The sequence below is a fragment of the Pristiophorus japonicus genome, chromosome 1, assembly GCF_044704955.1.
Source record: "Pristiophorus japonicus isolate sPriJap1 chromosome 1, sPriJap1.hap1, whole genome shotgun sequence".
NCBI classification, from domain to species: domain Eukaryota; kingdom Metazoa; phylum Chordata; class Chondrichthyes; family Pristiophoridae; genus Pristiophorus; species Pristiophorus japonicus.
In genome coordinates, this window is record NC_091977.1 from 543,367,225 (window position 1) to 543,379,143 (window position 11,919).

Consider the following 11,919-nt stretch of genomic DNA (forward strand, 5'->3'; position numbering starts at 1 on the left):
GGGGGGCGGGGGGGAGGAGAGGTGGGGGGCGGGGGGAGGAGAGGTGGGGGGCGGGGGGGAGGAGAGGTGGGGGGCGGGGGGGGAGGAGAGGTGGGGGGCGGGGGGGGAGGAGAGGTGGGGGGCGGGGGGGAGGAGAGGTGGGGGGCGGGGGGGAGGAGAGGTGGGGGGCGGGGGGGAGGAGAGGTGGGGGGCGGGGGGGAGGAGAGGAGGGGGGCGGGGGGGAGGAGAGGTGGGGTGAGGAGGGGAGGGGTGGGAGAGGGGGGAGAGAGGGGAGAGGCGGGGCGGGGAAAGGGGAGGGCGGGGAGACAGGAAACAGAGAGTAGTGGTGAATGGTTGTTTCTGGGACTGGAGGGAGGTATACAGTGGTGTTCCCCAGGGATCGGGACTGGGACCACAGCTTTTCTTGATATATATTAATGACAGATGTGGGTGTACAGGACACAATTTCAAAATATGCAGATGACACAAAACTCAGAAGTATAGTGAACAGTGAGGAGGAGAGGGATCGACTTCAGGAAGACACAGACACAGAAGGTGGAATGGGCGGACAGAAAAGTGTGAATTGATGGATTTTGGTAGAAAGAATGAGGAGTGGCAATATAAACTAAAGGGTACAATCCTAAAGGGGGTGCATGAACAGAGAGACATGGGGGTATGTGTGCACAAATCTGTTGAAGGAGGCAGGGCAGGTTGAGAAAGCGATTCAAAAGCTTACAGGACCCTGGGCTTACTACATCGGGATACTACAACATACACACTGCCCTCATTGAATTTTTTCAGGAGGTAACCAAGAGGGTCAATCAAGTTAGTCAAACACGATCTTCCCTTCACAAATCCGTGCTGACTGTCCCTAATTAATCCTTGCCTTTCCAAATGCAGATTTATTCTGTCTTTCAGGATTTTTTCCAATAATTTTCCTAACAGTGAGGTTAGGCTGACAGGCCTGTAATTACTCGGCCTATCCCTTTCTCCCTTCTTAAACAAGGATACCACTTTTGCAGTCCTCCAATCCTCCGGCACCATGCCCAGATCCAAAGAGGACTGGAAAATGCTATTTCCTCTTTTACTTCGCTCAACAGCCTGGGATGCATTTCATCCGGGCCTGCGACTTATCTACTTTCAAAGCTGCTTAGAACATAAGAACATAAGAATTAGGAACAGGAGTAGGCCATCTAGCCCCTCGAGTAGTTCCACCATTCAACAAGATCATGGACTCAGCTCCACTTACCCGCCCGCTCCCCATAACCCTTAATTCCCTTATTGGTTAAAAATCTATCTATCTGTGACTTGAATACATTCAATGAGCCAGCCTCAACTGCTTCCCTGGGCAGAGAATTCCACAGATTCACAACCCTCTGGGAGAAGAAATTCCTTCTCAACTCGGTTTTAAATTGGCTCCCCCTTATTTTGAGGCTGTGCCCCCTAGTTCTAGTCTCCCCGACCAGTGGAAACAACCTCTCTGCCTCTATCTTGTCTATCCCTTTCATTATTTTAAATGTTTCTATAAGATCACCCCTCATCCTTCTGAACTCCAACGAGTAAAGACCCAGTCTACTCAATCTATCATCATAAGGTAATCCCCCTCATCTCCGGAATCAGCCAAGTGAATCGTCTCTGTACCCCCTCCAAAACCAGTATATCCTTCCTTAAGTAAGGTGACCAAAACTGCACGCAGTACTCCAGGTGTGGCCTCACCAATACCCTATACAGTTGCAGCAGGACCTCCCTGCTTTTGTACTCCATCCCTCTCGCAATGAAGGCCAACACTCCATTCGCCTTCCTGATTACCTGCTGCACCTGCAAACTAACTTTTTGGGATTCAGGAGGGACTGGAAAAAACACAAAAAAAAACAAAAAAGGGGGGAAAAAAAAGGGCCTTGTAAATGTCTGGAGTGTCACCCAGGTCGGGTGGCACCGTTTAATGTTTTATGTTTTGCAGGTGAACTCCAAAAAGAGTTTCAGGAGGGACTGGAGTGCATCATCACGCCCGGCAACCAAATTTTAATTTGATTTTATGTTTTTTAAGTTAATTTGTTTTAATTGCCGGTGCTTTTAGTGTCCCCCTCCCCTTTTATCGGGGGCACTTGGAAAAATGCGATTTTAGCGTCCAAAAAAAAACCAAAAAAAAAACACAAAAAAGGGAAAAAAAAGGGCCTTGTAAATGTCTGCTGTGTCATCCAGGGCGGGTGGCACGGTTTAATGTTTTTTGTTTTACAGATAAACTCAAAAAGAGTTTCAGGAGGGACTGGAGTGCATCATCACGCCCGGCAACCAAATTTTAATTTGATTTTATGTTTTTAAGTTAATTTGTTTTAATTGCCGGTGCTTTTAGTGTCCCCCTCCCCTTTTATAGGGGGCACTTGGAAAAATTTGATTCTGTGCCCAAAAAAATTAAAAAAGGGCCTTGTAAATGTTGGTGTTTCCCCCAGATCAGGGGGCACGGTTTAATGTTTTTTGTTTACTCCTAAAAGAGTTTCAGGCACAAGGACGCGGGAGTCCTCCCACTATTTATCGGGGACTTGGCCTGGAGGGTGGTGCACGGAGCAGTGCCGTGCAATAAATTTTTAAGCCGGTTCACGGGCTCCCAGGTCGCCTGCAATTTCTGCGGTCTGGAAGAGTCCGTGTTCCATGTTTTTATCGAATGCACAAGGTTGCAGCCCCTGTTTTATTATTTAAAGGGGCTGCTCCTGAAATTCTGGCTGCACTTCAGTCCCACACTCCTGATCTTTGGGCACCCTGTGCGGAGGGGAGCGGGTAGGTCCGAGGGCCTCCTCGTAGGACTGCTCTTGGGCACGACCAAGGGTGCCATCACCCGGTCCAGGCAGCAGGCGGTCGAGGGGGTCGTTCAACCTGACTGCCTGCCTCTCTTCCGCTCTTACATCCGGTCCAGGGTGTCCTTGGAGATGGAGCACACGGTGTCCACCGGTACGCTCACGGCCTTCCGCGAGAGGTGGGCACCGGAGGGACTGGAGTGCATCATCACGCCCGGCAACCAAATTTTAATTTGATTTTATGTTTTAAAGTTTAATTTGTTTTAATTGCCGGTGTTTTTAGTGTCCCCCTCCCCTTTTATAGGGGGCACTTAGAGAAAAAAATATGATTTTAGTGATCAAAAAAAAACTTTAAAAAAAAACAAACAAAAAAAAATACAAAAAACAAAAAAAAAGGGCCTTGTAAATGTTTGGTGCGTCCCCCAGATCGGGGGGCCACGATTTAATGTTTTCGTTTCCCCCAAAAGAGTTCATGCACAAGGACCCCCAGGTCCCTCTGCACCGCAGCATGTTGTAATTTCTCCCCATTCAAATAATATTCCCTTTTTTTGTTTTTTTTCCCCCAAGGTGGATGACCTCACACTTTCCGACATTGTATTCCATCTGCCAAACCTTAGCCCATTCGCTTAACCTATCTAAATCTCTTTGCAACCTCTCTGTGTCCTCTACACAACCCGCTTTCACACTAATCTTTGTGTCTAAACCTCTTGCTAAACCTCTTAATACTTCCTCTCTCACTACATTTATTTTATCCAGAATATCACACTCCTCCTCGATAGCAGTATCTGCATTGCCCCTTTCCTTTGTGAAAACAGATGCAAAGTATTCGTTAAGAACCCAACCAACATCTTCCGCCTCCAAACAAAGAATAATAGTCCCTACTCTTTCTTTAGGTACCCTCTTACTCTTAATATATTTATAGAAGATAGAAACATAGAAAAATAGAAAATAGGCGCAGAAGTAGGCCATTCGGCCCTTCGAGCCTGCACCACCATTCAAATAAGATCATGGCTGATCATTCACCTCAGTATCCCTTTCCTGCTTTCTCTCCATACCCCTTGATCCCTTTAGCCATAAGGGCCATATCTAACTCTTTTTTGAATATATTCAATGAACTGACATCAACAACACTCTGCGGTAGGGAATTTCACAGGTTAACAACTCTCTGAGTGAAGAAGTTTCTCCTCATCTCAGTCCTAAATGGCTTACCCCTTATCCTTAGACTGTGTCCCCTGGTTCTGGACTTCCCCAACATCGGTAACAACCTGTCCAGTCCCGTCAGAATTTTATATGTTTCTATCAGATCCCCTCTCATCCTTCTAAACTCCATTGAGTACAGGCCCAGTCATAGAAACATAGAAAATAGGTGCAGGAGTAGGCCATTCAGCCCTTCTAGCCTGCACCGCCATTCAATGAGTTCATGGCTGAACATGCAACTTCAGTACCCCATTCCTGCTTTCTCACCATACCCCTTGATTCCCCTAGTAGTAAGGACTTCATCTAACTCCTTTTTGAATATATTTAGTGAATTGGCCTCAACAACTTTCTGTGGTAGAGAATTCCACAGGTTCACCACTCTCTGGGTGAAGAAATTCCTCCTCATCTCGGTCCTAAATGGCTTCCCCCTTATCCTTAGACTGTGTCCCCTGGTTCTGGACTTCCCCAACATTGGGAACATTCTTCCTGCATCTAACCTGTCTAACCCCGTCAGAATTTTATACGTTTCTATGAGGTCCCCTCTCATTCTTCTGAACTCCAGTGAATACAAGCCCAGTTGATCCAGTCTTTCTTGATAGGTCAGTCCCGCCATCCCGGGAATCAGTCTGGTGAACCTTCGCTGCACTCCCTCAATAGCAAGAACGTCCTTCCTCAGATTAGGAGACCAAAACTGAACACAATATTCCAGGTGAGGCCTCACCAAGGTCCTGTACAATTGCAGTAAGATCTCCCTGCTCCTATACTCAAATCCCCTAGCTATGAAGGCCAACATACCATTTGCCTTCCTCACCGCCTGCTGTACCTGCATGCCAACTTTCAATGACTGATGTACCATGACACCCAGGTCTCGTTGCACCTCCCCTTTTCCTAATCTGCCGCTATTCAGATAATATTCTGCATTCGTGTTTTTGCCCCCAAAATGGATAACCTCACATTTATCCACATTATACTGCATCTGCCATGTATTTGCCCACTCACCTAACCTGTCGAAGTCACAATGCAGTCTCTTAGCGTCTTCCTCACAGCTCACACCGCCACCCAGCTTAGTGTCATCTGCAAACCTGGAGATATTACACTCAATTCCTTCATTCAAATCATTAATATATATTGTAAATAGCTGGGGTCCCAGCACTGAACCCTGCGGCACCCCACTAGTCACTGCCTGCCATTCTGAAAAGGATCCGTTTATCCCGACTCTCTGCTTCCTGTCTGTCAACCAGTTCTCTATCCACGTCAGTATATTACCCCCAATACCATGTGCTTTGATATTGCACACCAATCTCTTGTTTAAACAAAGGCGTTACATTAGCTGCTCTCCAATCCGCTGGTACCTCCCCAGAGTCCAGAGAATTTTGGTAGATTATAACAACTGCATCTGCTATAACTTCCGCCATCTCTTTTAATACCCTGGGATGCATCCCTTTTTTTCTTAATCCTCCCCTGTAAGTCCCTAGCCATCCAGGGGGCACTCGAATTAATTTTCCCAGCCTTTTTCTTTAAGGGCACATATTTGGCCTGAGCCTTTCAGATCTCCTCCTTAAATGCCTCCCACTGTTGCAACACTGATTTACCCACAAGTAGCTGTTTCCAGGCCACTATGGTCAAATCACTCCTTAACTTAGCAAAATTAGCTTTTCCCCAATTCAGAACTTTTATTCCAGGCCTATTCTTGTCCTTATCCATAACCAACTTGAATCTGACTGAATTATGGTCACTGACACCCAAGTGCTCCCCCACTAATACCCCTTCAACCTGCCCAGCTTCATTCCCCAAAACTAAATCCAAGACCACCCCCTCTCATGTTGGGCTTGTTACATACGGACTAAAAAAGTTCTCTTGAATGCATTTCAAGAATTCCGCACCCTCTATACCTTCACACTAAATTTGTCCCAATCAATATTTGGATAGTTAAAATCCCCTACTATTACTACCCTATGGTTTTTGGACTTCACAGCAATTTGCCGACATATTTGCTCCTCTATCTCCCTCCCACTGTTTGGGGGTCTATAACACACGCCCAGCAGTGTGATCGCCCCTTTTTTATTTGATGATCCCTCGAACACAACATCCCTCCTCACCGCTGTAATAGTTTCTTTAATCAGGACTGCACCCGCCCCCCTTTTTTCCCCCCTCTCTATCTTGTCTAAAAATCCTGTAGCCAGGAATATTAATCTGCCAAACCTGCCCCTCTTTCAGCCATGTTTCTGCAATGGCCTATAATGTCATACTCCTAAGTGTCTACCTGTGCTCTTAGCTCATCCGCCTTATTCGCTATACACCTTGCATTAAAGTATATGCCATTCAACACAGGAAAACCTTGCTTATTACATACTAAGCCCTGTTTCCTCTGTCTTACAGATTCACTTTCTAGATTCTTGCTATCCAATTTCTGTTTTACATCCTTCCCTTTTGAATTCGTTCTCAGGTTCCCTTTGCATCCTCCAACCAGCTCCCCGCCAGAGTGGAGTTAACCTACAGGACGAACAGGAAATTGTTCAACCGCCAACAAGTCCAGATCCAAGGTAGTTCCAACCTCTGTCAGTGAATTACAATATGCAGACGATGCTTGAGTTCGTGCACACTCAGAGTCCAAACTCCAAACCATCGTTGACACCTTCACTGAACGAGAGTCTGAGCCTTACATTAAACATCAGCAAGACAAAGGTCCTCTACCAACCAAACCCCGCCACAGTACTGCACCCCCCCGATTATCAAGATCCACGACGAGACCTTGGACAACGTGGACCACTTCCCGCTCCTCGGGAGCCTACTGTCAACAAGGACAGACATCGATGACAAAGTCCAACACCGCCTTCAGTGTGCTATTGCAGCATTTGACCGCCTGAGGATAAAAGTGTTCGAAGATCAGGATCTCAAACCTGGCTCCAAGCTCATGGTCTACAGAGCAGTAGTGATACCCGCCCTCCTATATGCTTCAGAGACATGGACTATGTACAGTAGGTACCTCAAAGCACTGGAGAAATATCACCAATGCTGCCTCCACAAAATCCTGTAAATTCATTGGCAGGATAGGCACACCAACGTCAGTGTTCTGTCTCAGGCCAACATCCCCAGCATCGAGGCATCAACCACGCTCGATCAGCTCCGATGGACGGGCACATTGTCCACATGCCCGATACTAGACTCCCGAAACAAGCCCTCTGCTCCGAGCTACGTACGGCAGGCGCGCCCCAGGGGGGCAGAGAAAACGCTACAAGGACACCCTCAAAGCCTCCTTGAAAAAATGTAACATCCCCACCGACTATTGGGAATCCCGGGCCCAAGACCGCTCAAAGTGGAGGAGGAGTATCCGGGAAGGCACCGAGCACCGAGTCTCATCGTCGGGAGCACGCGAACTCCATGCGGACAATGTGGCCTGACCACCGGAGCTGATCGAGGCATTGACCACGCTCAATGCTGGGGATGTTGGCCTGAGGGAGTACACTGATATTGGTGCACCTAGATTACCCCGAAGTCCATGAGCCCTAATTTTGTTTAATAACCTCTGTGTGGCACCTTATCGAATGCTTTCTGAAAATCCAAATACACCACATCCACTGGTTCCCCCTTATCTATTCTGCTAGTTACAACCTCAAAAAACTCGAACATATTTGTCAAACATGATTTCCCTTTCATAAATTCATAACAGCTGGGAGTTAGCCTAATGCTTTAACAGGCATCTACTAAACCATTGTGTCTGGCAGAAACAGCGGAAGGAGATTGACCCAGCTTCACAAATTACCACTTGCAGCAAACTGCAGGCCTCCATTACCAGCTCTGGGCTGCCATTCACTTCAAGTCAGAGCACACTCTCAAGAAAACAAAATCTTTGTTTCAGTGTTAGCCATGGCTCAGTGTTAGCACTTGTACCTCAGCGTCCTGCAGCCCCTTGAATCTAAAATTTTTATCCTGGTGTTCCTCCATGGTCTCGACCCTTCCTATCTCTGTAACCTCCTGCACTCTGATATCTCTGCGCTCCTCCAAAGCTGGGTCCTTACGCATCCCCGATTTTAAATCGCTCCACCATTGGCAGCCGAGATATTCAGCTGGCTGGATCCTAAGCTTTAGCATTTCTACCCAAACCTCTCCAACTTTAAGATGCTCCTTAAAACCTACCTCTTTGACCTGTCCTAATATCTAGTTATGTAGTTCAGTGTCACATTTTGTTTGACAATCGCTCCTGTGAAGCACCTTGGGATGTTTTACATCATTAAAGTTGCTATATAAATACAAGTTGTTGTTGCTGGGTCAGAAGGTCTTGGGTTCAAGTCCAACTCCACAGAGCCCATAATCCAGGCTGACACTCCAGAGAATACTGAGGGAGTGCTGCACTGTCGGAGGGGCAGTACTGAGGGAGTGCTGCACTGTCGGAGGGGCAGTACTGAGGGAGCGCTGCACTGTCGGAGGGGCAGTACTGAGGGAGTGCTGCACTGTCGGAGGGGCAGTACTGAGGGAGTGCTGCACTGTCGGAGGGGCAGTACTGAGGGAGCGCTGCACTGTCGGAGGGGCAGTACTGAGGGAGTGCTGCACTGTCGGAGGGGCAGTACTGAGGGAGTGCCGCACTGTCGGAGGGGCAGTACTGAGGGAGTGCTGCACTGTCGGAGGGGCAGTACTGAGGGAGTGCCGCACTGTCGGAGGGGCAGTACTGAGGGAGTGCCGCACTGTCGGAGGGACAGTACTGAGGGAGTGCTGCACTGTCGGAGGGACAGTATTGAGGGAGTGCCGCACTGTCGGAGGGACAGTATTGAGGGAGTGCCGCACTGTCGGAGGGACAGTACTGAGGGAGTGCTGCACTGTCGGAGGGACAGTATTGAGGGAGCGCCGCACTGTCGGAGGGGCAGTACTGAGGGAGTGCCGCACTGTCGGAGGGACAGTATTGAGGGAGTGCCGCACTGTCGGAGGGACAGTACTGAGGGAGTGCTGCACTGTCGGAGGGACAGTACTGAGGGAGTGCTGCACTGTCGGAGGGGCAGTACTGAGGGAGTGCCGCACTGTCGGAGGGGCAGTACTGAGGGAGTGCCGCACTGTCGGAGGGACAGTATTGAGGGAGTGCTGCACTGTCGGAGGGGCAGTACTGAGGGAGTGCCGCACTGTCGGAGGGGCAGTACCGAGGGAGAGCCGCACTGTCGGAGGGGCAGTACTGAGGGAGAGCCGCACTGTCGGAGGGGCAGTACTGAGGGAGAGCCGCACTGTCGGAGGGGCAGTACTGAGGGAGAGCCGCACTGTCGGAGGGGCAGTACTGAGGGACATTGTGTTTTGGGGAGGCCTGTGGTTCTGAGGCCTCTAGCCCCGGCTGGGATATTGCTGTGTACAATATGGGAGCGTCAGGCGATATTCCACCGGGAAGGGCTTCGCCCAGCCCCGCGACCCGAGGCCCGGCCGCCCCTTCAGTCACCCCGCCCCGCTCCGGCCGCGGCTCCGGGAGGGAGGCGGGGACTCGGCCTCGGCCTCGGCCTCTGCCTCTGCTGCTGGGCCTGCACCCGGAACCCGGCCGCCCCCTGGGCCTGGGCCTGCACCCGGAACCCGGCCGCCCCCTGGGCCTGGGCCTGCACCCGGAACCCGGCCGCCCCCTGGGCCCGGGCCCGGGCCCCCGTCGTTTACCTTCGCCGATTTTCTCCAGTTTCTCGTATTTCTGCATCGCGGCGGTCGGTGTCCGAGAGGCGGGAATCGGAGCCACAGCGCCGCCCGCAGCCTCGGAGGGATTACTGCAGCTCCCCGTCCAACAGCGCCGCCCGCAGCCTCGGAGGGATTACTGCAGCTCCCCGTCCAACAGCGCCGCCCGCAGCCTCGGAGGGGTTACTGCAGCTCCCCGTCCAACAGCGCCGCCCGCAGCCTCGGAGGGGTTACTGCAGCTCCCCGTCCAACAGCGCCGCCCGCAGCCTCGGAGGGGTTACTGCAGCTCCCCGTCCAACAGCGCCGCCCGCAGCCTCGGAGGGGTTACTGCAGCTCCCCGTCCAACAGCGCCGCCCGCAGCCTCGGAGGGGTTACTGCAGCTCCCCGTCCAACAGCGCCGCCCGCAGCCTCGGAGGGGTTACTGCAGCTCCCCGTCCAACAGCGCCGCCCGCAGCCTCGGAGGGATTACTGCAGCTCCTCGTTCCACACCGCCACCTGCAGTCTCGGAGGGGTTACTGCAGCTCCCCGTCCAACAGCGCCACCGGCAACCTCGGAGGGGTTACTGCAGCTGCCCATCCAACAGCGCCACCCGCAGTCTCGGAGGGGTTACTGCAGCTGCCCATCCAACAGCGCCACCCGCAGTCTGGGAGGTTCATCATCATAAGTACAAAAGAAATAGGAGCAGGAGCAGGCCATTCAGCCCCTCGAGCCTGCTCCGACATTTAATACGATCATGGCTGATCCGATCATGGACTCAGCTCCACTTCCCTGCCCGCTCCCCATAACCCCTTATTCCCTTATCGTTTAAGAAACTTTCTATCTCTGTCTTAAATTTATTCAATGTCCCGGCCTCCACAGCTCTCTGAGGCAGCGAATTCCACAGATTTACAACCCTCTGAGAGAAGAAATTCCTCCTCATCTCAGTTTTAAATGGGTGGCCCCTTATTCTAAGATCATGCCCCCTAGTTCTAGTCTCCCCCATCAGTGGAAACATCCTCTCTGCATCCACCTTGTCAAGCTCCCTCATAATCTTATACGTTTCGATAAGATCACCTCTCATTCTTCTGAATTCCAATGAGTAGAGGCCCAACCTCCTCAACCTTTCCTCATGAGTCAACCCCCTCATCCCCGGAATCAACCGAGTGAACCTTCTCTGAACTGCCTCCAAAGCAACTATATCCTTTCGTAAATATGGAAACCAAAACTGTACACAGTACTCCAGGTGTGGCCTCACCAATACCCTGTACAACTGTAGCAAGACTGCCCTGCTTTTATACTCCATCCCCTTTGCAATAAAGGCCAAGATTCCATTGGCCTTCCTGATCACTTGCTGTACCTGCATACTATCCTTTTGCCTTTAATAATTGATTCCAACATTTTCCCCATTAGCCTGACATCAGTAGTGGGAAAAATGTTGGAATCAATTATTAAAGATATAATAGCAGCGCATTTGGAAAGCAGTGACAGGATCGGTCCAAGTCAGCATGGATTTATGAAAAGGAAATCATGCTTGACAAATCTTCTAGAATGTTTTGAGGATGTAACTGGTAGAGTGGACAAGGGAGAACCAGTGGATGTGGCATATTTCGACTGTCAGAGATGAGTGTGCAAAATTAAAGCACATGTTATTGGGGGTAATGTATTGACCTGGATAGAGAACTGATTGGCAGACAGGAAGTAAAGAATAGGAATAAACGGGTCCTTTTCAGAATGGCAGGCAGTGACTCGTGGGGTACCGCAAAGTTCAGTGCTGGGACCCCAGCTATTTACAATATACATTAATGATTTAGACAAAAGAATTGAATGTAATATCTCCAAGTTTGCAGACGACACTAAGCTGGGTGGCAGTGTGAGCTGTGAGGAGGACGCTATGAGGCTGCAGGGTGACTTGGACAGGTTAGGTGAGTGGGCAAATGCATGGCAAATGCAGTATAATGTGGATAAATGTGAGGTTATCCACTTTGGTGGCAAAAACGTGAAGGCAGAATATTATCTGAATGGCGGCAGATTAGGAAAAGGGGAGGTGCAACGAGACCTGGGTGTCATGGTACATCAGTCATTGAAAGTTGGCATGCAGGTACAGCAGGCGGTGAAGAAGGCAAATGGTATGTTGGTCTCCATAGCTAGGGGATTTGAGTATAGGAGCAGGGAGGTCTTACTGCAGTTGTACAGGGCCTTGGTGAGGCCTCACCTGGAATATTGTGTTCAGTTTTGGTCTTCTAATCTGAGGAAGGGCATTCTTGCTATTGAGGAAGTGCAGCGATGGTTCACCAGCCTGATTCCCGGGATGGCAGGACTGACATAGAAGAAACACTGG

The 11,919-nt window shown here is 50.2% G+C and overlaps 1 protein-coding gene across 1 annotated transcript in view; it reads right to left on the reverse strand.

The window, feature by feature from the left end:
* Nucleotides 1–9,671, reverse strand: part of cdk5 (cyclin dependent kinase 5) — a 49,284-nt gene extending 39,613 nt beyond the window's left edge. The window contains exon 1 of the mRNA XM_070897015.1: nt 9,591–9,671. Coding sequence (XP_070753116.1) covers nt 9,591–9,627 — 37 coding nt within the window. The 5' untranslated portion in view covers nt 9,628–9,671. The remainder of the gene's footprint in view (nt 1–9,590) is intronic.
* Between the last annotated feature and the right edge of the window lie 2,248 nt (nt 9,672–11,919).